At 42.9% G+C, this 27,255-nt stretch overlaps 1 protein-coding gene across 2 annotated transcripts in view; it reads left to right on the forward strand.

Annotated features, from left to right (window-relative positions):
• Positions 1–1,001: 1,001 nt before the first annotated feature.
• The window catches only part of htt (huntingtin), a 144,627-nt gene continuing 118,373 nt past the window's right edge, over positions 1,002–27,255 (forward strand). For both annotated transcript variants that reach the window (XM_084591124.1, XM_084591125.1), the window contains exons 1-15: positions 1,002–1,227; positions 2,989–3,072; positions 5,076–5,196; positions 5,631–5,770; positions 7,896–8,037; positions 8,628–8,769; positions 11,488–11,651; positions 12,599–12,791; positions 13,294–13,362; positions 13,479–13,640; positions 14,572–14,693; positions 19,021–19,246; positions 20,693–20,854; positions 22,482–22,678; positions 22,848–23,044. In XM_084591124.1, coding sequence (XP_084447250.1) covers positions 1,142–1,227; positions 2,989–3,072; positions 5,076–5,196; positions 5,631–5,770; positions 7,896–8,037; positions 8,628–8,769; positions 11,488–11,651; positions 12,599–12,791; positions 13,294–13,362; positions 13,479–13,640; positions 14,572–14,693; positions 19,021–19,246; positions 20,693–20,854; positions 22,482–22,678; positions 22,848–23,044 — 2,207 coding nt within the window. In that variant the 5' untranslated portion in view covers positions 1,002–1,141. The remainder of the gene's footprint in view (positions 1,228–2,988; positions 3,073–5,075; positions 5,197–5,630; positions 5,771–7,895; positions 8,038–8,627; positions 8,770–11,487; positions 11,652–12,598; positions 12,792–13,293; positions 13,363–13,478; positions 13,641–14,571; positions 14,694–19,020; positions 19,247–20,692; positions 20,855–22,481; positions 22,679–22,847; positions 23,045–27,255) is intronic.

Below are 27,255 nucleotides of genomic sequence, written 5' to 3' on the forward strand. Positions count from 1 at the left end.
CAGGGTTCAGAGGGCTCCTGACAGGTTGCCGTATATGTGTCAAATAATTATTTTTTTCATTGTTTAAACAAAGAAAAAAATGAACCTGCACGCGTTGCGACGCCTCATATTGAATGGTGTTCCATCATCACTTACGTGAACGGTTCGAAAATGCTTGCACCATGGCGCTTTGCGATACGTAGATGCAGCTGACGTCATAGATGGCTGCACGGAACGCATAGTAGATGATTTGAGCTTTGCAATGCCTCATCTTCATTCAGAAGTGTGGCGAAAGTGAGTTAGTAGTATTTAATAATAAAGCTGGCACGAATGCCTATTCAGGGGAATGGGTAGTAGGGTCAAGGAGGTCACATTTCTGCTCCAATGCCTGCCTCACGTGCAAAATCCCAGAAGGATAGCAGCATGGGTCGGACCCGAGCATCGTCCACCGAATGTGGTGACATGGCCTGGAAGGTGCGTTTTTCTAACCAGGGCAGCCCCACATGTTTTGCACCGTTGGGCAGGCATCCACGTTGCATTTTCTGCATATAACTACGACCACGTGTTCGTCGCCGTATTATTTCTGATCTTCTGGCTCAGCATAGAGGCTTCTCATCAATGTAACATCCAGCGAGTTGCGGCACGTACCGAATAGCCATCGTTGCTGTACTGCTATCTCTAGCTATAATAACCGCTTCTTAAAGCTGAGGAATTTTACGTGCCTGACTAAATAAGTTTGTGTGCTGTGTACACCATTTTTTTTTTTTTTTTTTTATCATTTTAAACGTTCCAACTGTTGCGAGAGCAGTTTATCTCAATCAAAAAAACGCGCGCAAATAAATGTGCCATTATCAATTGACCTTGCATTATCTGCGTGGTACCACTGAATATTCTTGTTTGATTATGCTTGTTTTTTTTTTACCCTGTATATTATTTTATATTTTGTTAATATGAGCCACTCTTTCTCTGAAGCAATCAGCCCGTTTTTCTTTCTAGGCGTCGCTACCGTTCTTTCCCCCAAAGCAAGATGGCGAGGAATTACGTGAAGTAGCAGAAGTGGTGGTATTCTTGATTTATTTATTTTACCACTGTTTAGTTCCACCAGCTGGTATGCCAGTTTTACGGAGACATAGGTTTTATTAATGTAGCCTTTAGTAGTGCTATGGCTTCAATAGAAAAATTAATAAAGTCCTTTGAAGCCTTAAAAGTCGTCCAACCGTCTGCGGGAGGTGAAGAGCCGCTGCTTAAGTAAGACATCAAATTATATGTGTCCTGATCTTTAAGAGTATGCGCTGGTTGTGACTATGCACTGTCGCGGTCTTCGCATCTCGAATTTAGAAGACCAGTCAGTGAGCGACATCGGGTACTGCGTTTGTGGCCTGGTGGTCCAGCTGATAGCTGGATGCCGACGCATTCCTTCTGGTCGTTGTTAACAGATTATTTCGTTCTTGTCTGGTGCGAAAGATTGCATAAGTATTGTTGGCAGGACTGTGACAGCGGCTAGGTACGGGTGACACATTGCTACCTGATATTTCATGGGACCAAAGTATCAGCGGCGTGGCCGCTGCGAAACTAAAGCAGTGTTGTCACGCCCAAAGAGAAGGAATGGAACCTTTAATTAAGCTGATCGTCGTACACGTTTCGTGGTGTTTGGTGCTGTGGGGCCGTTGTGTGTGTATGTGTTGCGTGTGACCTGGGTATTAATGCGACGAAGCTCACTGTGTCTGAAAGAACCGCACGGTGCGCATCGCGCGGAGAAATTCATATGCAACCTACTGACCTTTGACGTGTTTATTATTATTATTTTTTTTTGTAATGGTGTCTTGGTCGAGGCTGACATGAAAGGTGCTTTAAATAATGTGGTTGTTGCTAGTTCTTTGCAACCATATGTGCTAAAGCATCAACCATGAGGGCCGGGCATGTACTACTACTCATTTACGCGGTGGTCAGTGTTATACAACAGTGTCACATCGGCCTTGTGCGCGGTATTGTCTCAGAATCCATTGTTACAAGGCTCTGTTTTTAGCAGTCGCTGTTGTGCAGTAACTATGGAAGCAGAATGAAAATGCACTTGCTTTTGCATGTGAGCTGGCTTATGCTTGGTCCTTATCTGTACACTAAACTTAATACTGAGGATGACATTTATCATTTGTGCGTTCTCTGTTTTTTATACTATTACTTGAAATAGCTGCCTGTTGTTCTAACTGTTGATAATTTGCCAGAGAGAAGTGGTGCATATATGTATTCATAGAAATAGTACTTCATTTTGCTGCTGTTCGTTCCATGTATGCCCTTTTCGTGGATGCTCATGAGTGGCATATAATAGATGCTTTTGCCAGAGTGCAGCGGTAAGTTTTCACCAAAATTTTAAGCAGACAAAACATGGAGCGATTATGAGAGGTGCACAACACACACAAAGCGCCCCTTTTTGTTTTCACTGCTTAGCCCTTTTTTCATTGTTTGCGTGCTGATTTCCTCGTGCTATATGCTTTGATAATCAACTGCATTACTGATGCGTGTACACAAGCTGCTCAATTCAAAATGCATGATAACAAAACATGCAGTTGAACTCAATTACAGCAAGGTGGTGCTGGCTTGATTGTGCAGTGGTATCAGTAGCAGCATGATGCGTCCAGGGTACTGAGGACGACACTGGTAGGAGCACTTCAAGGAGACTTGTCTGTTTGGTTTTTCTGCTGAATTAACCACTTGCAGTGCTGATAGACCTGCTGTGCATCTTAAAAACAAACTGTGACCTTAGCTTGTAGGGTGCAGGTCATATTGAGCATAACTGTGCATTATGTTCATAATAATTTTTGTTAAAATGTGACAAAACACTGCAAAAGTGATGTTTTTATGCACTCAAGGATGTGTGATATGATATGTGTGTTTTCTGTGCTCTGTGGCAAAAATTCTAAAGTGCAAACCTGTTATCTTTTGACTTCTATTTCAGAAAATTCTGTAACGGTGCTAAAATAAAGGTACTGAATGGCTCCATTTCTTTTGCAGGAAAAAGGAAACGGCACCATCTAAAAAAGAGAAGATCATACACTGTACCAACATTGCAGATGTTATTTGCACTACGAGCATACGGTATATATTTTTTTCCACTGTACTCTTTTCAGCAGCTTGAGCACTTCTGTTTGATTCTAATAGAAAATGCATATCTATGGGTCTTCTTTCTAATACTCATCATCATCATCAGCCTGATTATACCCACTGCATGGCGAAGGCCTCTCCCATATTTCTCCACTTAACTATCTAATACTAAAACAGTGTAAATGTTTATTTTTCAACTTCATCAGTTTTGTTGAATTTGGTAAGCTTGAAGGAAAATTTTAAGTTGTGAGGTTATATGTTCTTGCTTCCTTATAATTTCTGGAAATTTAGCATATCAGCGAAAATTAATAAAATACTGTTCAAATTGTGCTTGTCAGGGGTGCTTACGTGATACATGTAAAATGTGCGGGACATTAAACAAGCATTTTATTCGAGCTACTTTGGTAATAATGATTGCAAAATGCATTCTTGAAAATCAGAAAATTCGAAATCTTTGAAAAATTTCTCAGATTGTCAGTGCATAACTATTTTTGCATTTTGCTTTGAAAAATTTCATTCTGGTTGCAAGATGCAAACTTAGTTATGCACTGAGATTTTCAGTGGATTTTAAGCACATTACAGTTGAAGTTGAAGCAGAGCCATCCACTACAGTGTACCTTGTAGGAAATGGTTTGTCTCTCACATAAAATGTCTGTTAACTAAATTTAGAAAAGCTCTAACTTTGTCTGCTCGCAACTCTCATATGTGTATTTTCATAATTTTATAAGCCGTTTTTCTTGCAAGGTGTAACATGTAAACTTGTACATCATTTTATACTGTATATTGCACTTTTGGCAGTTTGGGATATCTAATGCTGAAATAAGTCTGCAAGTTCCTAAATTCTATGAGGATTTGGCCTTTATATGTGCTTGCTATAAATTTCATCAACTTTAGCGTACAGACACCTTGACATTAGTATTTATGCTTTGGCTACATATTTGCATAGATAATTCACAGTAGGGTTTCGTGCAAACATTATTCTTAATCATTTTCGCTTTAGATATTGAAGGAATTTTTAAATGGCAGCTTGTCAAAAGGTTGGGGTGTGTCTAGAGGTTTCTGCTATGCCATGATGCAAGAGTGGTGGCTGAACCTTTTCATTCTGTCCCTTGCTGGAAGGCAGAAGCTGTCATGTATTCCTGCTGCGAGTGCACAGTCCACAGTGGAGTAACATCAATGCTGATGCGGAACAATAATGAAAGAGTGCAGTCTTTCTTTTTGCATTATCACATTTTTAGTGGACAGTTAAGGTTTATTGCAGGCTTTACTTAAAAGAGTTATTGAATTATATTGTGAACAAAATTTGTCCTAAGGGCATGCAACCACATTGAGGCTTTACATCAGCGCATTAAAGCATCAAGGAAAACGCTTATAGATGGATGCAGTATGTCTTAAATTTTTAAAGTGCAAACTCTCCATGGTATGGTATGTAGGATTTAATGTGCCAAAGCAATTCATGCTATGAGGGATGCCATAGAGGAGAACTTAGGATAACTTTGACCACCTGGGGTTCTTTGATTTGCATTAACATAGTAGGAATGTAGCATTTGCCATAGATTGCCTTGAAAGATGACCATCGTATAATTAAATGAAGATCGCCTCCCTTATTCGTAAATTTCTGTGTTTTATGAGCGGTCAGGATTTATATTCATATCAAGGATGGTCTCAATGTAAGCATCCTTAGCAGTGATTTGCTAACTATGTGAACGGAATTTATGATCACTGTGATGCATTATGTGGATATCACCCTTTTATTAATGTTGGTGAAAAATAGGTAATTTACTTATATAGCCATTCTGCCTTATTATTCATTGCTTTCCAGTTTAAATTTCACTTCTTTTTGACCATTATCACAGTTTGAAAGTGTGAAAATAGGTAAATTTTTATTGTAGAGTTGTTTCATAGCGAGAACTTTATTTGCCTGCTTGGTAGCTCTTGGCGAATGCCTTGCAGGTCATTTGTTGTCTACTCTATACTCGTGCTTTTGCTGTTTTCAGGACTTACTCAGATTTTCCTAAGCTTTTGGGCATTTCTGTGGAGAGCTTCTTTTTCTGCTGTGATGATGAAGATAGTGATGTGCGCATGGTAGCTGATGAGTGTTTGAACCGTACCATCAAGGTGAGCAATTGTCAAACTTTTTCATTGATGTGAAACATGTGCGGTCATTAACCATTGCGCAATATGCATGAGGTGGACTCGTGAAGGCCTAAATGTAAAGATGGCTGCAGCCATGCCTTTCAGGCTGTTTTCTTTGTTTTTTAAATGTGGATATTATATGCGAGCTGTAGTCGGTCGCACGGTTTCAGTAGTGTTTGAAATATTATCAACGAAAGGGAAAAATTCCGTGCAGTAAAAGTCGTGGTGCAAATAGCAGCATATTCTTTTTGTATACATTTTAAAAGGAGGCAGAGTGTTATGTTACTTCTTGTGCTACTCTTTTATAGGTTGCTCTCTAGGTGTGTCGTAGTGGATGCAATGTGAAACAGTTGGAAATAGGAATAGTTTATGCGAATTTCCTTCAGATCACTAGTTTGATTGCTTTCCTGTTCCAGACTCTCCTAGATTCTCATCTAGGACGACTACAGGCTGAACTTTACAAGGAAATAAAGAAGAACGGCCCAGGTAGAAGCTTGCGTGTTGCCCTTGGCAAATTTGGAGACCTGTGCCATTTGATCAAGACACAAAAATGCAGGCATGGATTTCGCTTCATAACTCATTGTTACTTAGCTGTTTTCCTGCAATGGGAAAAATTACCGTTTTTTTATAGTTCTTTACCCTTTTTTTAGTTCTCTTTTTCTTGTGCAAAAGATATTGCATTTAATATTTTATGTAAAACATGAAATGGAAGCAAAATAAACATACTTTCTAGTCACGTAAGTTTGAACAACACAACGAAATGTGCATTGCAAAACAAAATTTTAATTGCCAAGGACAAGATTTTACGGAAAAATTGAACAAAACTTTTAAAAATAGACTTGTACCTAAAAAGAAAAAATCATAATTTTTTTTTTTTAATATACAGCCACTATTCATAAGAAAACAATGGAAGTTTTAAGTTGTATAGTATTCTTAGTAAAAAAATTATAACTGGACACACAAAATCAACCCAACATAGAAAATGAAACTAACTGGTGCAGGGACGCCGATGTTCCAGCCTGGTTTTCATTGCTATTGCAGTCATAACTGAATTCTGGTGGTGGTGAAGGCAGCATGTTAGGACTAGTCACTGCTGGGTGTGTTGATAAAATAAAGCATAGACTAAGCATCACTAAATTGTCAACGTTTTCGAGTTGGCCCTTCTTGTTTTGAACTTAGACCACTACCGTGCCTTCGGAGCACGGTAAAAAGCTGATGCCTCAAGAGAAAAAAGAAAACAACGTTGAAAACGAAACTTCAGTTATCCCATTACGGGCAAGGTGCCTCCGCGTGTCCGTAAGCAGTGTGGAAGGCTCTAAAATCGTTGCACGAATGTGTCGTTAGCGAGCTAACAATGCACAGTGGGCACGGCAGGGAAAGAAAAAAAAAAGATTGCATAGCAGTTTGTGTGCTTGCATGGCATTTCTGTATTAACATTACTGTACGCAACATTTTTGTACACACGCTCGCTCTGGTGGCTAGTGGATTTGGTGTTCATCTGGCGACCCGGAGGTTCTGGGTTCATTCCTGGCTGAGGTGGCTTTATTTCGATGGAGCCAAAATATGAAAACACAGGTGTGCTGTGTGATGTCATTGTGGGTTAAAGAACCCCAAGCAGTCTAAATTAATTGGAGTGTTATCTAGCCATCCTTTGTGGCAGTTTGGGATGTTAAACACCACAATTTAAAGTTTTACATTTTTGCACATGGTGCAAACAAGCTTTACAAAGTGGTTAGGTTATTTCTGGTGTAGTGAAAAAATTTAATAATATTTGGCTCTTGCATTTCAATCGTTATAAGCCGATGTTCCTTAAAAGGGCAGTAGGCTGTAGCTTACAGGGTAGCTGTAGTGGTAACATAATGTCCCTTGCTTTCAAATGGTAAAACGTTTCAGAACTTATTGCTGTAGTTTTACCCATTCATTCATTAATGTTTTTATTTATATAGGTGCCTTGATGGTATTGCACAAGACAGCGTGGTTTTGAAAAAATAAGTGTTACTAAAAAGTGCATGAAATCGATGTAGGTTTATCAAACAACATTAATTTTTTTATCACTTTGGTGCTCTTCACAAATTCAGAAAGGAATAAAAAGCACTAAATAAAGCTGTGATAAAGTGCGAGTGACAATATTCCGACTATGTTTTCGAAACATTACGAATACAGTGGGGTTAAATTTAAGTTATTTTATTTAGACATTGAGTTAATTTGAACCTAAAGTTTGGTCCCATCAACACTGTGTTTGTGTAAAAAAGCTTCCTTTGACCCCCCCAAAAAAATTTCAATTCGCCTTGAGTGCAAATTCACAAGAATTGACTGCATGCATGTTTTCTTAGGTGAACGCTGAGTTTTCTCTTGCAACTGATATGCCCACTGGTTCTGCCCTTTCATTTAATTAAAAGGCCTTTATTTATCTGACTTAGTAGTTAGCATAATCACAAAATATTGCTTGTATAGACGGGCTGAGTGAATTAAATACACTGTTGCCATTGTAATTATTGTTGTGTGTTGGGTTTCATGGCACATAAGTGAATAAGGCTGTTATGCGTCAAAAACAAGGTATTGTATAATAGTTAGCAGACTTCAGAAGTGATGTGTAATGTCAACAGGAGCTGGAGCAGTAGTAGTTGTGGGTGAATTTCTTCTCCAATGGCTTTTTGAATTTTTCTCGTACATTCTCCCAGGGCGTACACAGTGAACCTGATACCGTGCTTTGTGCGCATAAGCCAGCGATCCGAAGAGGAGAGTGTGCAGGAGGCTTTGACGAATACTGTCGTTCGGGCAATGCCAATGCTCGGACAGTTCACCAACGACAACGACATCAAGGTCAGCATTGCAGATTCATTACTGGCAGGGAAGCAAGTTTATAAAACACCATGTTCAGGATAGTAATTTAACTAATCAGAATAACTGCTAATTTAATTTTGAGGCGCATTCTTATCTAGTTGATATGTGATCTACATTATGCAGTAGTCTTAGTGTAGCATTGTCATACTTTTGCTCCATTTGGTTATTTAAATGTAGTACAATACTAGCAATACTAAAGCAGGTGTCAGCAGAAAACTAATCATCGTATTTCATGGATGGCCACCTGCTTTTCATAGCAGGCAACTTGAAAGCATTGCTAGTGATCCACTCCAAAAGGAAGCATTCTGAACTTGTTCTGAGAGTAAATTTTATTCCTACAGGAAGCCATGCATCATTACATATTGGGATACAAAGCAGAATAGGAAGTAGATACTGCATCTGGTAGGATTAACTGTGGAAACTAACTTTTTAAAAGTTCTTTTTTATGCCATTCATTGTTTGTTCTCCTACAATTGCCTGCTTGGCATAATCATACGAAGCTTGTCTAGTTGCATTGGGGCTGGCCAAAGAGCCATAGCCAATTTAGGTGCTGTGCTATCTCCCTACAGATGCTGCTGCGAACATTCCTGCCCAACTTGTCTTGTCCTTCAGCTCTGGTTCGCCGCTGTGCCGCCTTGTCCCTCGTAACTGTGTGCCAGTGGTCTCGAAAGCCAAATGTCTTCCTTCTCTGGCTTCTCAATGACCTCTTCAGTATGTATGCCATCCTCTGCTTATTTACAGTGCTCTGTGGGGTTCATATGATCCAGGAAGATCTCGCCCTTGTGGGACTTGAAGTTGGGCACTTCCTTCAGCCAGGGGTACAATGTCTGTGCTCTTTTTTTTTTCATGCATGTATGCCTTCATTTGTCTTAATTTTTTAACGAACTGCTTTATTTTTATGTGAACACTGGACAGCACGAGACATGAAGCGCTTCATGGTCTCGTGCTGCCACTTATGTGTACCTCCCCTTTTTGTTTTTGTCAAAGTTTCAGCGCACTTCTGTCAGAACATGCTCAACCAACTAGCCCCTTTTACATGTGTATGAACCGGGACAGCAAATGGTCATCCAGATAGCTGTACTCAAACACGAAATTGCATGGTGCAGTCTCTTCTGGGCAGCCCTGATGCATGTGCAACAGCAGGCGTGATAGTGATCAGGAAGGCACCGGCGCTAAAAAAAAAACTGTCTGGCCATATAGTTCTGGTTTTGCCTTCCTGACCTTCGCACCAGCTCCGAAGTCACAGTGATCATTCGCAGCTTTCAGGTACAGTATTGCTGCCACACAGCCTCCTCGGGTATAATCTCCTAGAGAAGGATCAGCAGATGGTATCTGACTTGGTCTCTGGCATCTTTCATCCTACCTCTGTATTGTTCAGTGTGCTTGCTCAGACATTTTAATGCAGCTTCAAGCTGCACAGCAAACCACAACACAAGGCTAGTGCAGCAACTGGGTGATCTCTCTGGCAGCCATATTGAATTTCCAGTAGCATCTATTTGGCACAAGCTCCACCACTAGAGCAAAGGGCTCTCATGCTGATTCTGTGCCTCAAGGAGATCACATGACTGCTCTTGCTTTCTGAGCAGAAGTGCTGGGAAGAAGTGCCATGATTTAAAGGGAGAGGTTTGTGTGTGCTAGCGAGTGCCTGCATTGCACATTGTGATAATGTGTCATCATGATAACAGCAGATATTTGTTCCTGCTTTTACAGTGGCAGTTTCTTAGTGCTCCAATGCCAGATGTACACGACTGAGCTTAATGCAGCCTCCAATTGTCATTCAAAGGATGGCAGGCTTTGAAAATCATGGTTTTTTACACTGAGAATTGGAAAACGAGCGAGTGCACACTGTCGTATGTGCAACAAGCTGTTCAGGGAGTAAGGTTGTGGTCGTTGAGTTGTCGCTGAGCTGTTAACTAGCAGCTGACATCAAAGGAGCTGTCTGAAAAACGCTTCCACAGTTTAAGCATTTAATGATTACTCATCCATAGAATAATATTCTACCCACCTACTCTAAAATAGTTCAAGGAAGTAGATGCATGGCCCCACATCTGCTGGCACAAACTGAAGCAGACTGGCTTACGTTCCTGCACCTGTATGACTTTGCATTGTGCTCAGCTTCATGCCTGGGATGGAGAAATTCTTTTTTCAGCTGGATTTAGTGATCCTGTGACTGCTCAGCTTTGACTGTTGGCATCGCTGCTTCATTGCTGTCAGTGAGGGTGGCTACACATGTGTGCTGAATGACTGCTGTGGAAGGTTGGTCACTGCACCATTCTAGTGATGGATAAAGTTCGCTGTGTTATTTTGAAACACCTCTTTCAATTGATGAGGTGCTTTGTTGCTGAAAAAGTCTATTTAATGACTTGGATGGACTGCAAACAGGAGCACAGATCTATGAGCACAAAAACTAAGCGGCCTGATACTCATTGTGAGGCAGGAAAGTCACACTCGTGAACCTTTTTCCATCATTATACAACCGGTGCCATGGTATGGCCTCACTCTATCCTATGAAACTAACTAGCCTATGAAAATTGCAAACTGGTTGAAGCACATATCCACACCATTTTGGGTACTGATTGGCCCACCACTGAATTTTCGTTTAAATTTTAAAGACATCATTTTTGGCACCAAAGTATGTTCCCCTCGCTTCCATGAGCATGCTTCTTCCAGTGTGCCAGAACTAGGCATTCATTGCTTGCTGTCCACATTTGGTGGGGCAGAACCTTCTCGCATGCAACAGCACCACTTGTGAGGAGTAGAGTGAAGGGTGCTGCCAATACCTGTGTTTTTAAAGCAGGTCTGCTTCGACATTTATATTGTTAAATATTGTTATACTGTAACAATATGCTTAGTGAAGTCGCTGTTTCCTTGGAGTTTTCATCTTAGTAGATGACCACAGTGTAGGTTTTTATGAAAAAATTCGCTTTGATGTGACTGTTTTTGGCAGTTTTTTTTTTCGAGTAGAACCATTAAATAATTCAACCAACTCTGTGTGTACTGGTTCTTGAAATTAATAAAGTAAAAAGAAAAGAAAGCTGAATAATTCTGACATCTTTGTTGGCTCCTTGAAGTCCTCATTAACACATTTGACTCTACCTATTCACTGCCTCGAAGGTTTCACACAGCAGATAAGTGCCGGCTGCTTGCTTAAGCAAGAAGTTGTTAGGGTACACTAGAACTTTGGCAGATCAAAATGGTTTTATAACATAAACAAGACTTATGCATGTATGTAAGTGCACACTACAGCAATGTTCTTCTCTCCAGTGCCATATAAAAAGCCAGGCTAAAGGCTCAAAGTATTATCCTGAAGCAGTGGCTAGCCTGAGCTATTTCAGAGCATGCCCTTTGCTTGCTAATTCTTGGTTGCTTTTTCTCTTGTCAGTGCACTACCAACTATTTTGTGTGATGTTCTCTCTGAAATGCTTGCAGGCCTAGTGCTCCCAGTACAAGAAAACCATCCTGCTCACACCATCGTTGGAGTCCTTGTTTGTTTCAGACATCTGATTCCCCACCTGGGCAGTAAGCCTGCTAAGGAAGCGCCTGCGCTGAAAGGGGCTGAAAAAGCTGGTCCAACCTTGGAGCATTTTCTAAAGGTCTGTATACTTGATATCAGCGTGTGCCACTGCTTTGTTTCTTCTGTGGCCACTTTTTTGGAGCCAGGTTGTATACGCCCATTATATTGACCCCAAACCCCTGTCTTTGTGACAATATTTTTCATTCAATGACCATCCACTATGGCACCACTAAATATGAAAGGATGATACGTGAAAAGGATGGGCATAATAGATGGGGTATGCAGAGACATGATTTAGCAAGAGTTGTTGTCAAGCTAGTTGGTGATCGTCTGTAGAAGCCATGGGAACAATGGCTTCCCATGTCATCTGCAAAGAATTGATTGCCGACAGGTTTGGGCTGGCAAAATCATTTTATATACCTTGCCTATCATTACAGCAATGCAAGAGAAGTATCTCACTTTGATGTGGTGTAACTTTTTACGCATGCCAGGAACATGAGTCTGGTAGCCCTTTGCCATGTGATCAGAGTGAAATGTGATAAACAAAATGTTGCTGAAAGTATAGCATGCAATGTTCTTTACACGCTCATCCTCATAATTATACTCTTCTCCTTCTGATACTGATTTAAAGTGGGGATTGTATGCATCTAGTGAGGCAAGTAAGAATGCAGGTGAATACAAAGGAAACTGACAGTTTGGAATCTAATTGCACTAGTGTTGTGGTGGCCAGGTTTTGATGGAGATGAAATGCAAAAAGCACAGTGGTCTGTGCAGTGTTGGTGCACATTAAAGAGCCTCAGGTGGGAGAAAATTATTTCAGAGCTCTCCCTCATAGCGTCCCTGTTATACCACATGTCACTACGGGACAAAAAAAAAACATTTTTTTTTTTTTTTTGTAAATTCTTAAATGACAAGTCTCCAGCTTTTGCTGGCATCATACGCATCGTCTTGCAGCCATACAAATGTCTGTTATCCTTTGTGTTGACTTGGCTATAAAATTGTGCACCACATTGAATGTTTGTTCAGATCTATGAGCTGCTGCTGCACCACATCAGCAACACTGACCAGACTGTGGTGACAGCAGCACTGGAAGCTCTCAACCAGCTGCTGACAACTCCTCCACCAGCACTTCTCCAAGTGCTGCTTAGTCCTAGTGGTGTGGCACAGTCATTCATCCACGTGCCGAACCGCCGACCAGTTTCCCGAACTGACACCTCGAGTGAGTGTTCTCTGCATAACGAAGCGGTAGTATGTGCAGTATGTTCAGTGTGTATCCAGAAGTAGTAATTTTAGGTGCCCTTATATTTATCACTCTTTAATTGCCTATAGCAATCGAGGCAGAGTGTGTAAGAATCATGAAAATGTACCAAATAATTTGCTGCTGCATTCTTTAGGGATCTGTGTGTAAGAGTTTGCATCGGACTTTGTTTTAGTGCAGGTGTGGGCAACAAAAGTAAACAGAGCCCGCTGTTGCCATCTAACCTTCCTCATGCATTGCCTACTAGAACTTGGCAGCTGTGTGTGCAGGCTGCTAGTGAATGCTAGTGCACATTCGCATAGACAATGCTTTTTCATGTCTGACAGGACAGGTGTGATTGCAATTAAAATGGAATTGCATGTTCTGTTTACTTGTGTCCGCACCTGTACATTCTATGTTGTGTTTGTAATGCCAAGGCTGTGAAGAAGTAATTGTGCCTGTGTTTTCTCTTTCTTCTTGAAAGTGATGGGATCATCCTTGAACATCGACGAAGAAGTAGAGCTTGTTGACGAAAGTGACGACTCTCCTTTAGGTATGCATATATAGCCTTTTGAAATTGTTTTCTTTTTTTTCCTTTTTGCCATTTGTGTACGTTTGTCACTTGTTATGAGTGAATATGTGGTTTTTTTTTTATGTTTTCTTTTTCAGTGACATGCGCAATCCAAAGTCGAACTTCATCTGAGCACCAGTCTGAAGCAGAGGATGGCTCTGGAGGTTTCCCTGAGGATATTGAGGCAGCAAGCATAGCATCCTGTGATGGCGAGGACTCTGACTTCTCAGTTGCCAGCACAGCCCCCACACACCTCCTTGGCAAGTTCCAATTTCATGTAAACCTGATCCTTTTTAGGGTGTTAAATGCCTATACTTTCACATACCATACTGTGCTTATCTAATATGTTGTGTAATATTTCTATCATGAGCTTTTAATAAATTTTGCTGCGGGGAACTTGCTAAAATGCATGCGATTAGTTTTTCCTGGTATTGAGGAATTCAGTATAGGTCAACTGGTTATCCTGCTTAACATAGAACTTGCGTTACGAAGTTACTGGGCTTTGATGTTGCCACATCAGAAATGGGAAAAAAACTGTGTTTTGCTCCTTAAGCTCTCAACGTACACAATCAAGCCTGTTGGCACACCTGCGGGCGACACATCGCCGAGCGCATAACTAGCATGGGTGCAATATATTTTCGTTTCTAGGTTACAGGTAAGCTTCTCCATGCCATGTTTTATATCATGATTTATAGTTCAATATATATTGGGGTTTGGCTTCTTAGTGCAGACTTTAGGACGTGATGAATGGATGACAGTGATGGTCATGATCATTACAAATAGTCTTGACTGTTTGAAAGCTTTTTATGGACTGTGTGTGCTAGTGCAACAGTCTGTCATCAGTCAGTGAAAACAGAAACAAGAAGTAGTAAGTCTTGCTTTTTATTTGGCTTGTTAATTATAAAAAGATTCATTGTTCTTACTTTAACAAATGGCTAAATGTGATATGTGAAGTGTTCTGTATTTTTTTATTTAGTATATGAGTGTAAAATTATAACTTTGTGTACAAAAGATTATGTGCCACTTTGTATTATAATAGTTTAGACGTATAGTCATGAAGTGTCCTTTTAGAGCAAAAGGGTGGTGTTTAGATGCTCATTGTACATATTGTATCGCAACTCAGAGCTGTTTTTAATCTTGTTACTCTGTTTTAACTGTGTCATGAATTTTTGTTGTTGCTGTAAACTTCAGCTCTAGACAGCCCTATGCGTCGTCCCTGTTCTTTGAAGAAGTTGGACCTGAAGGCAGAAGAGGAGGGTGTATGGGATAAGGTCTCCATCAACTCTTCTCCTGGCTTCAAGGTGGAATTTGTGGTGAGCATAGCAGTTGGCAATTCTCCCATGCAGTGAGAAAAAATGTGTATGGTGTCCCAGCTAACTTTGTCCAAGGTTTTAAAAGATATGGTTTGCCCTAGCACAGTGAAACAAATTCAATTTATAGGCCCAGCTTCATCGTAGAGAGCACAGTCCAAAAAAGCGGGTTATCTTGGACGCTTCTCGAGGCTTTAAAGTGACGCTGCAGTCACGAGGAAGTTTTTCTTTTTTTTTTTTCATCAGGCGTCGTTTTCGGCTAGTAAAAATATTACTTTATGTAAATGCTAGTTTGATGGAAACAATGTGGCTAGCTGTTTTTCGAGATCTACAACTTTTACATTGACACTTTTTCTCTCAAGCCAATAATTAAAAAAAAAGCTCATCAGTCTGCACTAATTAATCAACTGTAGTAAATAAAAAAATACTGGAGGTTAGCATAGGCAACTCTGAACATCGCTGAATTTGTTTCACTGTGCTAGGGCAAACCATATTTTTAAACAACTTGGTCCAAGTTAGCTGGGACACCCTGCACAATGAAAGCTCGCTACCTCGGACCTCGATAATTCGAATTTTAGGGTAATTCGAACTACACTACTTGGTCCGGCCAAGCTTCATAGAGATCTGTGTACAAAAAAGCCCGTTAATTCGAATGCGAGTTGGTTCCACGACGGGTAATTCGAACTACGCGCCGCCGCGTTTGGGCAGCATGCTGCACATCACGTGGGAAAAAAAAAAGCACCCTCAGCAAAGGAGCGGCATAGTTAGAGGCTGCGCACGTCCATTATGAGGACAGAAGATGAAACCAGGTGAAACCAGCAACTAGATACTTGTTAATTCGAGCCCTGTTAATTCAGAAATATGGATAAGCACTCTCAGCGCGGTCCCAGCCAATGCTCATGAAAGGCTGTAACTTCGGACGGAGCGGTACGGGTTACACGGTAAATTTTTCTTTTTTTTTTTTGCGAGAGTTGTCCATCCTTTCACCCATCGGTCCTCGATGAGAGCGTGCGGTCAGCCACGATCATGACACTGGCTTTTAGCATCATTCGCACTTCAAAAGGCGTTTGCTGCTATCGCACGTCCCAATAATTGAGTGGCAGTAGGCAGCATCCGCCCTAATCACCCATGGCATGATAAAATGAACATACTGAAAACGAGGCTTGCACAACCGGACAAGCACTGCCACTCTGCCAAGTTTGCTTCCCCCCATTGCTAGAGCCGATGTCAAAAGGTAAACACATTGTGATGTTATTGCTGTGCAGCATCTTGGCACACTGCCAAGAAATTCGTTGTGGACCATGACAGGGCTCAAAACAAAGGACATGGTAATGACTGATGCCTTTTTTTTTTTTTAATTCTTAGGCGAAATTGGGGAGTGAGTGGGTTCATTATGCAAGTCACAAGTGGGTTCGTTACGTGAGTAAATACTGTAAATTTATAGCAGTACAAATGGCTCTTGTCAGTTTTTTTTTAGGGCCATTCGATAATTCGAACATCGGATTATTCGAATTTTTTTCCCGGTCCCGTTAAGTTTGAATTAACGAGCTTTTACTGTGTATAGAGCGAGTGATGGCACTCACCACTGTTGGCAGATAACCTGATAATTCAAGTGGCATGTGCGCCTCAAGCCCTTGAGACATTGCATCTAAGAGCACACATAGCTGTAAGCTAGTACATTATGTGCAAATCATCCAATATCCCACTATTCTTGAACTGCGAGCACGGAGTAAAAATGGAATTTCTCGCTGCATGGGCCCATAGTAATACGGTAGAACCCCGCTATAGTAAACTCTGATATAGTAAAGTGAAACTGAAGTCCCAGTCCATCTTCCATGGAAGACTACATTTTCCCCCCTTTATAGTAAAGACATTTCTGTTAAAAATCGGTTATAGTAAAGTGCACCAGGCTGTGTTGACGACTCCCACAATATGACATCGCCGCCCACGCACTACCTAGAATCGCGAGGCAAAGATTTTTTGTGTATTTGAAAACAGAAAAATAACACCAAGTGTTCTTTTAAGTGGCTTTACCACCAAGCTTAGCAGCATTTGGAAGAAGCCTACTTTACAGAAGCCTTGGAGCCGTGAGTGAAAGCACGCAACGCGTAGGAAAAAAAAGAAAGTAAAGCTGTCCACAAACATGGAAAGGAGGCGGTGCGGTCCGTTCAAAAAGTAAAGGATAGTAAAAGTGCACCAAGAAAAAGGGAAGGGGAAGAATTGGGCGAACATTCACAGCACTGTGCAGCACGAAGCATGAGGCAGCGGAGGCAAGACATGGAGGTGCAGCATGTGCGGTCTTGCAGCACTTGACTGCCACGTGGATTTATCATTTATATTGCCTTTTAGAGGACAGAAACAACAAAAAGTGACACTGTGTTCATGCAAGGCTTTGATTTTCACATTAAATCATACTTTGTTGTATTTGTAGCTACATTGTCCTCATGCTTATGAGGCACTTCTACAAGATGTAAAAAATTTTTATAACTGAAAAAAATTGCACGAAGAAATGATAAGGGAGAGATGAAAGGTATTTCAGAGTGTTTTTTTCATTAAGCAAAAAGACATGTTCAGTAAGTGGCCATTTAACTACCAGATAGCATCTTCAGGACCATGTCATCACCAGCAACTGATATAGTAAAGATTTTTGCTGGTCCCAGTGACTTTACTATAAAGGGGTTTTACTGTAGTTACCCAGGAGCTGACATATGTGAGAGGCTCACTATTTTTGGTGGTAAGGTTTAAAAAAAAATCACTATTCTTTTTCCACTTTTGACCAGAAAATATGACCATCAGTTTTCATTCTCTTTTTTTTTTTTTTTTTTTTTTTTATGGAAACTATTGGATTCTCCAGTGGTTGTCTAGTTGACCAGTTTCCTAGGGTCTATGCTGTCTTCCTTACGGTAGCAGTCTGGGATAGCCAAGTGGTATGGCCAAGCTGTTTAGCTGAGTTATCATATCGGTATGTAGCGTAGGCTGGGGGGGGGTCGATTAATTGGATTCAAATATTCATAATTTTTATTGTCACTGTGTGTACCGCAAGTAACCTGCAGGCTTTTTATCTATATTTTAATGTTTTTCAATCATGCTTTGTTCAATTTTAAAGCAACTTTCAGTTTTTATTTGAAAAGCAATTTCTTGTATACCATATCTTCTATAGTGTGTATAATATGCATCCCTCATATATATACGCTTTTGTGCCGCATTAGAGCTATTGTAAACAGATTTCAAGCTGTTTGCACCACACCTGCGCTTTATCTAGGAATGTTGCCCAAAACAAACAAAAAAACGTATGCAAGACAAATATTGTAAGTCTTATAGCATGTCGTTGAAAGCAAGATTCAGTTGGTCATTAAATGATAATTGTCGTCTTGCTTTGTAATGGCTTGAAATTTTTATGTTAATTATATGAGCGTACACTTCCGCCATCAGCGCTGACAGATCCCATGTCCAGGTGATTTCTTTTGTTATAAATGTGCGTAGTAGCTGAGGTCTCAAAATTTTTTCTCGTTTCTGAAAGTCCAACAATAAATTTTCTTATTCATGTCTTATATTTACTATTTCAAATGCAGATATGTAAAATGAGACAAGTTGTTTACGTTATTCTTAATGTTTTCCATTTCCTTTTACCAAGTGGTCCCATAGTAGTAGACTGTGGAATTTATTATCAGGTCATATTAATGTAAACCACTATATCTTGAAGTCTTTCTGATTGTAAAGCACAAAATAGAATGGCGACGGACTTTCATTTTTCAGTGCATTACCATTGAAACCCTCATGTCGGAAAACATTGTCCTGCGGCAGCAGCAACCATTTGAAGCCAGAGGACATGGAGGGAACTTGGTGTCTTGTGGGAGAGGGGGAAAGAAGCGGTGAAGCACATGGTGGCTGAGAGAGGAAAGAGTGGGGAAGGGGAGAGGGCAAAGAGAAGGGCTTTGCAGCCAGAAAGAAGGGGACATAGTAGGAGAGAGGAGTCAACAGCGGCTTGCAGCAGCGGGTTTGATATACCGATGCAGCACCTGCTTGGCAGTCTAGATTTGGCTTTGCATGCCACTTTTGCATTTCTTTACATGGACGATGACATACTTGTGTAGCATGTAGAAGACTAATGCTGACACATATATGCTATGTGAATCTCATTGATTGAGGGTCAATTTTTTACTTCTTGTTCAAACTACCCGCCTGTTACATGCAAAAAGAGCCATAGCTTTAATATTACATCAAAATTAATCTACATGTCTTTTATGTGTAAGCAAAACACAGGCATGCAGTGTAATAAGCAATTTTATGGAAGAGTAAACTGGACTCCTCCTTCTTGGCTCATGTGCAGTTGGGGAACCTTGGTTCATATCGTGATGCGGACGTACCCCTCAAGTACTGCGCGCGCCTTCTCGCCTCCACCTTCCTCCTGACGGGCACCAATGGGGTGCTGATGCCTGATGGCAACGTGCGAGTCAGCATGAAAGTGCTGGCCATGGGCAGCCTCACGCGTGTTCTGCTGCTCTACCCTCCAGGCCTCTTTCTCGACCTGCACATCACCCAAGTGCCCGACGAAGGTGGTAACAGTACATTCCTGGCTTGGGAAGTTCAAATCGAAACTGCAACTGCGAAGTGCGGTAGGAAGGCAGGATGAATTCAGCATTGCTTGCACAGTTCATTCTGAGCACCGTCCTTAAAAAATGCATGGCTTCCTTTTACGTGGCCACACTCTTGGAAGAAGAATAAAAGAAAAAAAATAGTGAGGAAGATTAGTAAATCTTTTATTTTTCATGATGCGTTTTGTGCACCATGTGTGAATGGAAACAACAGTGAATGGTCAGGAGCACTAGAGAAAATAATATAAACAAGGCCATTTGTCCTGGCTCTTTCTCTGTTGCATGACTGGCATTGTACAAAGCCTTATGTGCTTGAAGGGGCTCAGAATAAACTTTACAGTAGCAAGTACCTTTGATCCTGTCTTTTGCACCATATTTGAGACAATTTGCAGGCACTTTTAATCTTGTGCCAAAACTGTAGACTTTTGTACTCCATTCTAAATGTTCCTGCACACACCTGCAGGGTGTTATTAAAAAGTTTGCAGACTAACTTTGTTAACTAAAAGCTTCCTTGTAATCTATGTTTACATGCTATGACCTTCAAAATAATTCCCTTGTACAGCAGTGCAGCATTCCTATTGCTGCTGGAGTGTGTCTTCGAAGTCATTTTCAAAGCACCTTCTGCATTTAACCCTGGCTTTCCGCAGGGGTGTGACAAGACGACCTTTGAGCTAGATCTTCATCTTTCAGAAGAAGGCAAAGTCCGCAGGGGTGAATCTGGCATAGAGCATGCACAGGTGTGAGTTGTTTTGGGCAGTGAAGTCACATGTGAGAATTTCACATTTGCTCTTTGTTCTAAGATAATGTTCACAGTGTAATCTCAGTTGTGGTAACACACATGATCAGAACAGGAACTGGTGCAGGGTCCCCTGTCTTGACACATAGACTCATGAAGGTAGTTGCTTCCTTTGACTGTGTGCAGCCTCATAATGCCCTCTGTGGGCATGTTACTAAACTTGAAACTTTCTGATACCACCTCCCATCGTATCATGATGTACAAATGGCAAGGGAGGCTATGGCATAAAAGCAGTTGTTTTGATCTGGACTTGTCAGGCCTTGTCTTGCTTTTCCCAGAAAGAACCTGCTCTACAAAGAAATGTGTTGCCGCCAAGGATGTAGTGATTGCATCCTTTATTTGGTAGCCTAACTAGCACTAGTTATTCCACATACATCATCGTTTTTGTTGTTACTTCTTGTTTTTTTTCTTGTTTTTTCTGTGTACCATTTGTAAAAGGTGTTGCTCGTTGTTACAAAGAAATTTAGCACTGGCATTGCTGCAATTACTGCCTTGTCTTTCGGAGTTTTTGAGCTGAGAGTCATTTCTTGTAAAATATATAGAATGTTGTCAGAGATATTACATAAATTAATTACCTTTTTTTCTTTCGTCTTTTGGTCTCTTGTTTCCAGATGATGATCAGAAAATATGGGATGTTCTTGAATTTGTGAATCATTCTGACCCCCAGCTGTGTGGCCAAACTGCCCTCCTGCTAGGTCACTACCTTGGCCACACGCTAAAGCTGGCAAGCCATGGCTGGAACTATTGGGCTCGCAAACAGACACGGAGGCCAGGTATTTTGTTCAGTTGACTGCATGTAATAAAAGTGAGGCCAGCTTCTTCTGGCATTACTGCTGTCACTGCAATGTACCAGGCAGACAACTGGGCTTTTGACTGGATTACCATAAAAACCCATCTACCTTCATATACCGGTGCTGGTTCGCTTTCCTTCTTGTGCCGACACACTAGATTGAAGAATTTTAGGCACGTGAGAAGAGCAGCTCACATTTGCCAAGGCAATTACGGAAGCTACATGGTCCTCCAACTGTTCTAAAACCAGTAGGCCACTTCCAGCTCGGACGTGGGACAGCAACGCACGATCAAGTTGCTGGCCATAATGCGCCGTGCTTGCGCCACTTCGCATCTAGCACCATGCGCAGTGTGCGTGCCAGGAAGTGTTCTCGGATTCAGGGTTTTTGGGATCGTCATGTGGTGTATTGTTTGCCGAGAATCCCGTGCTAAAGACATCTTTCTTATATCTTTAAGTGGGTTCAGTATTCCGCATTTCTCGAAGACATGACCGACGTGCTCCTTGGGAGTGCTGTTCAAGCGTCTACAATTGCGCTGTAGCACGTGGCTAGCATGGCTGGAAAGGCCCGTGAGAGACCAATGCAACGTGTCGAGCGATCTTTTCACTATCCCTACGTCGTGAAAGGTGCGATCGACCTCCTTTTGGTCGCGTGTGCATCACTGGCACTGTGGTCTCGAGGATTGGGGGGTCAGCGTGGTGAAATCGAAAGCACCTAAATAGTCAGCCGACACCAATGATGGATAGCGCCTCCTCTTGCTGAAAGCCTGATGCTGAGAGCACCAATTAATAACAAAGCTGGAATTGTGAATTTAGGCAGAAATTTGTTTGGATCTGCATATAAGGTGGAAATCTGATATGATAAAATCGGTGGGAAAAAAAAAGCAGGTATTATGCATGAGTTTTTATGGCATTATTATTATTATTATTATTATTATTATTATTATTATTATTATTATTATTATTATTATTATTATTATTATCAGAATAATTTTTCCAGGATAGCTGCTAACTCATTTACCACCATGGGTCAGCCTAAGAGGGATGTTTGGGCTTCTAAAACCTGCCTAACTAGCAAGAGGAAACTCTTTAATGGCCTTTTAAAGAAAACGGGGGCTCAGATTTTTCTTTTGGATGAGCTGAGGGCATTCTGAATAATTATACAGTCCTTGCACATTCCTTGTAAGAAGGGTGGTTCTATCATAATGCTGCAGGAAAAAGAAATAGGATGTGCAAAAGGGATGATCACTTAAGAAGAGAACACAGGACAGGCGCAGTCAGGAAAGTTCACTGTAGTACATATCTTGTTCTTCTGCACTTTAAGGAGTTGTTTAGGAGCAAGAAAATGGGTCAAAGCGCTTGGAGAGCTGGGGCATTGCACGGAGATGTATCGTGACAATGAACAAAATTGACCGGGACCTCTTCTGGATGGCAACGACGAAAGCAAAACAGGAGGGTTATTGGTTTTTTTGTTGGGTGATGGGATACATTGCCACTGTTTTGTTTTAAATGCATTCTCTGAGTAGGAGGGCTGGGCAGAGAAACTCCTCATGCGGTAATCTTTCAGATTTTGAAGAAGTTCCACTCTTTTTATTTTCTGTTCTCTTTCTCAGACCTACCCAAGCTTGTTGACCTGGTGGGCAAAATCACACGGGTGGCCAGCAGCTCCTCCTCAGTGTCCAGCCGTACTGGGGTGCAGGCTACCCGACTATGCATTGCTGGCCTACTGCACTCCTGCCATGCCAATTTAGTGCCATCATTGCTGGAAGCTTGCATGAAGCTCAAGGACAATGCCTACTGGCTAGTCAAGGTGGGTGCCAGCACTGACTACATCAGCCACTGTATTCCACCTTTCTCCCTTCTTTATCCTTGCAAAATTCTGATGAAATGCTCATTTATCGGTCATATCAGATCTTGTTGTGATGTACCAATTGTTCTCCTCTGGAGATTACATGTTGTGCATTCTGCCTTTCCTCAAGGTGGAACTGGTGGAGATGATTGGGGAGCTTCCCTATCGTGCGCTGCAGCACATCAGCTGCGTATCCACCAGTATTGCCAAGAGTGTTTGTCCCTGGATGCCCACCTACCAAGAGATTCTCATTCATGAAATACTGTTTGATTTGCTCGGTGATGAAGACATCAGAGTTCGCACCGCTGTCACTGCTGCTTTGGCAAAGTAAGTGTGCAGGTTGGACAAGCTGCACTCATAGTCTCATTCTTTCAGCAGAATCTCTTTTATCCAAAATACTTCACATGTTCTTGTTGAGTTATCTAACCATCTTTTTAACATGCTGCTGCCTCCTGCGATACCTTTGTGCCTATTGGCCAGTCTTTCACAACAGTGTAGAAGCAGCTTTTGCAGTGTCGGAAATACTGGGTGCTTTTTTTGAACAGTTACAGATATTTATTTTGAAACCTATGAAAGCAGGTGAATTGTACAGCAAGCCTGACATTGTGTACAATATGGGAGAATGATTTTGCAGTTCGTCGATGCGCAATCACGTGACACATGGGTGACATAGCCTACACGTCATGTACGCGTATCTCGCGGAGTCTCTTTTTAAGAGGAAGCACTCGCGGCAGTTTGTTTTGTCCACGCCATGGCTCCTCCTCCAACACAGTGCTGACATGACTATGGACAGCAGATAAACAGAATTTTCCTCCCCCCCCCGGGGGAATGAGTGAGCGCAGATTCTGTGCGTTCGCAGTCTTTTGCTTTCGTTCTTTTTCTTACGTTCTTTTTTTTTACGGTGGTCTGGCGGGGTTAGAGCTGGTATTCGAAGCGACGGAGGGACTTCGAGTTGCAAGTCTCTTCCTGACTAAAATGAAAACGTGCAAGAGTACTGACCTTATGCGGGGCCGCAAATATATTGAGTACCTGCGCATGAGTTGTTTGCACACGCGCCCACAAACATGCAGTTTTGTAGTGACAAAAAGCAAATAACTAACTTGCGTGTAAACATTGATGTTTGGAATTAAGCTGTAAAATTATACAAGATGGTACTTATCTTATAGACAAACAATTTTACGTCACTGTATATATATATATATATATATATATATATTGTAATAGGGCGTTTATTGACGCTCAGATGGAGAGCTGTGAGGACAGGACCTTGCAACGGCGAGCCCAGCGTACTTCTTTTTCTTCGTCGCACAACGCACAGGTGCATGTCGATGGCTGAAGTGCTGACTATCACAGTACATTTTCCCCCCGGGTAAAAAAAAGGAGCCATCCTGGCGACTTATGGCGCGGAAAGCACAGCGGGGTCATAGAATGGCTTCAATCGGTTCACGTGAACTGTTTCACGACCACGGCGACGCAAGTCCGCAGAGGGCGTGACGGGCTCAACTACGTAGTTGACTGCAGATGTTTGCTGGAGGACCCTATATGGCCCGTGGTAGCGAGCAAGAAACTTCTTTAAAGGCCAGGGGTTGTGGAGGGCACCCAGAGCCACACGAGTGTGTTCGGGAGATATGACGAAGCTTCGCCGGTATCACGGAGGTATTTTTGTTGCCACTGATTTTCTGTTGTGAGAGAGCGGGCGAGCTGACGGCATTCTTCTGCGTACGTGACGGCATCGGATAGCGGGGAAGATTCGGAAACGTCAGGGCGGTAGGGAAAAAGTGTGTCCGTAGTACAGGGTGGCTCGCGCCCGTAAAGGAGAAAGAATGGAGAGAATCCAGTAGTGGCCTGTGTCGCGGTGTTATATGCATAAGTAACAAATGGTAGAACTTGGTCCCAATTGGAATGGTCGGTGTTCACGTACATAGCCAGCATGTCACCGAGAGTGCGGTTAAAACGTTCTGTCAGTCCATTCGTCTGAGGGTGGTACGAGGTAGCGGTGCGGTGTATGATGCGGCATTCTTTCAGGAGAGCCTCAAGAGCATCTGATAAGAAAACGCGTCCGCGGTCACTGAGCAGTTCGCGAGGGGCACCATGGCGAAGAACCAGGTTTTTCAGAATAAAGGCAGCCACGTCGCGTGCGGAAGCAGAGGGCAATGATGATGTCTCAGTGTAGCGGGTTAGATGATCCACTGCCACGATAATCCAGCGGTTGCCAGCTGAAGTTGTAGGAAGAGGACCGTATAGATTGATGCCGACACGATCAAACGGACGGGCAGGACAGGGCAACGGCTGCAACGAAGCAGGGGACTTGAGAGGAGTTTTTCGGCGTTGGCAAGACTGGCAAGAGCGGCCCAAGTCAGTTTGAGGAAAGTCAAATGAAGAAGCGAAGTTCTGCAGGAGGGCGACAAGTTGATCACGTTGCGCAAGTGGAAGATCAGCATCAATAGCATGTTGGAAAACGTCGGAGGGCGTCGAAGCGGTCGCAGCATCGCAAGAGCACAGACTAACGTCGAAGGAGGGGGTTGAGTCAGCAAGAGTGGTGATATGACTGGGATCAAGCTCTTCAAGACGTCCAATGCATTCGCCACGGAGCAGGACTGCTGGGCAAGAAAATGGGTTCGAGGCGTAAAGTGCACTCTTGCCGTCTTGAATTTCGAGAACTGCGAACGGAAAAAGGAGGCAGGGATGACGGGAGGTGGCTTCGGAAGGTGTAAAAATCGCAGTCAAAGGTGTTACCCACTCACAAGACAGTGGTGCGAGGGCAGCAGAGAACGGAGGAATGTCGGTGTCATGGGCGACGAGAAGTTTTGCAGTGCGGGGAGGGGTATCACAGAAGGGGGCATCACAGAGGGGGGCGAAGGCAATTTGCGCACGAGCACAGTCAATAACGGCTTGATGAGTCGATAGAAAATCGTATCCGAGGATGATATCATGCGAGCAGTTCGGCAGAACAATAAACTCGATGGGGTACAAGACGTCTTGAATGAGCACACGGGCTGTGCAAGATGCGGAGGGGTGAATGTGCTGTGATGAGGCGGTGCGGAGCGAAAAGTCGGAAATCGGAGTGGTCACTTTGCGAATTCGACGGCAGAGCGCTTCACTGATGACGGAGACGGCTGCACCGGTATCGACGAGAGCGAGAACTGTGGCGCCTTCTACAGAAACTTTGATAACATTAGCGGGACGACATGGAGGACTTGAGGAATTCGAAACAAGCGCAGTTCTTGCCCCCGGAACTGCGACTGTTAGTTTCCCTCAACGGTGCTGGTAGAACGTCGCAGCATTGGAGAAAGCGATCGGCGCCGAGGAGAATGTGATCGACGAGTGGTATAGGTTTGGCGATCTTGTGGGACAAATTGAGAACCGGGCGGAATCATTTGCGAGCGTGAGTCGGTATCGTACGGGTAAAGTCAAATGTCAGGCTGTGAAGGTTAGAGGCGCTGGCGACAAAGGCGCGCAACATGGCCCGCCCGACCGCAGGCATAGCAATTCGGAAGGTTGTCCGTAGTACGCCAAGGTTTCATAGGATGAGGGCGGAACCTTGAGGGTGGGGCTTGAAACGAAGGCTCAGCATGCAGCGGTGAACGGTAGGCAGGGACCTGCACATAGGAGCCAGACGTGGGCGAAGGTGGTGGCCTAGCCGTTACTTGGGCATACGTGAGAGGTGCCGTCACAGGCGGCACCACGGGGTTGGACGGCAAGACATCAGCGACGTGTTCTTGCACGACACGGCGTATAGCAGGGGCCAAAGATGGAGCCAGTTCAGGAACGAGGCGGCCCGAGTCTTGAAAATGGGGAAGGAGTGAGATCTGACGTGCGACCTCTTCACGAATAAAATCTTTGATCTTTTGATTCAGCGGGCTCCCTTCAGAAGTTGGCGAACCACCCAGGGCTAATGCGGATACGCCTTCGTCGCACACACTGGAGCGGCGCCTAGAAGCGCGCCGCTTGCGGAGCTCGTCGTAGCTCTGGCAAAGCTTCACAAGTTCACTAACGCTGGTGGGATCTTTCGCTACCAGCATCTGGAAGGCGTCCTCAGAAATGCCCTCGAGGATATAGCGGATTTTGTTTGCTTCCGGCATGGCCAGGTCGACTCGTTTGCAGAGATCAACGACGTCTTCTATGTAGCTGGTAAAGGTCTCATCAGCGCGCTGAACACGATCGTGTAAACGTTGTTCGGCACGAAGCTTACGCACTGCCGGGCAGCCGAACACTTCCGCGAAATTCTTTTTAAATGTCGACCAAGATGACAGGTCAGCCTCATGGTTGCGAAACCAGAGGTTCGCCACGTCCGTCAGATAGAATATGACGTTACTGAGCTTGTATGAGTCATCCCACTTGTTGTAGCTGCTTACTCTTTCATACGATGACAACCAGTCGTCGACATCTTGATCGGCCGTACCGCTGAACAGGCAAGGGTCACGCTGGCGCACGACGCCAGCACACATGATCGTGGGTGGAACGGCCGGCAGCGTCGAAGTGGACTCGTCTTGCATGGTGGTCGTAGAGGGTAGTGTACGGCTTCGCAGTTCCAGTTT

This window comes from Amblyomma maculatum, chromosome 1 (assembly GCF_055883805.1).
Source record: "Amblyomma maculatum isolate TAMU_Amacu chromosome 1, ASM5588380v1, whole genome shotgun sequence".
NCBI classification, from domain to species: Eukaryota; Metazoa; Arthropoda; class Arachnida; order Ixodida; family Ixodidae; genus Amblyomma; species Amblyomma maculatum.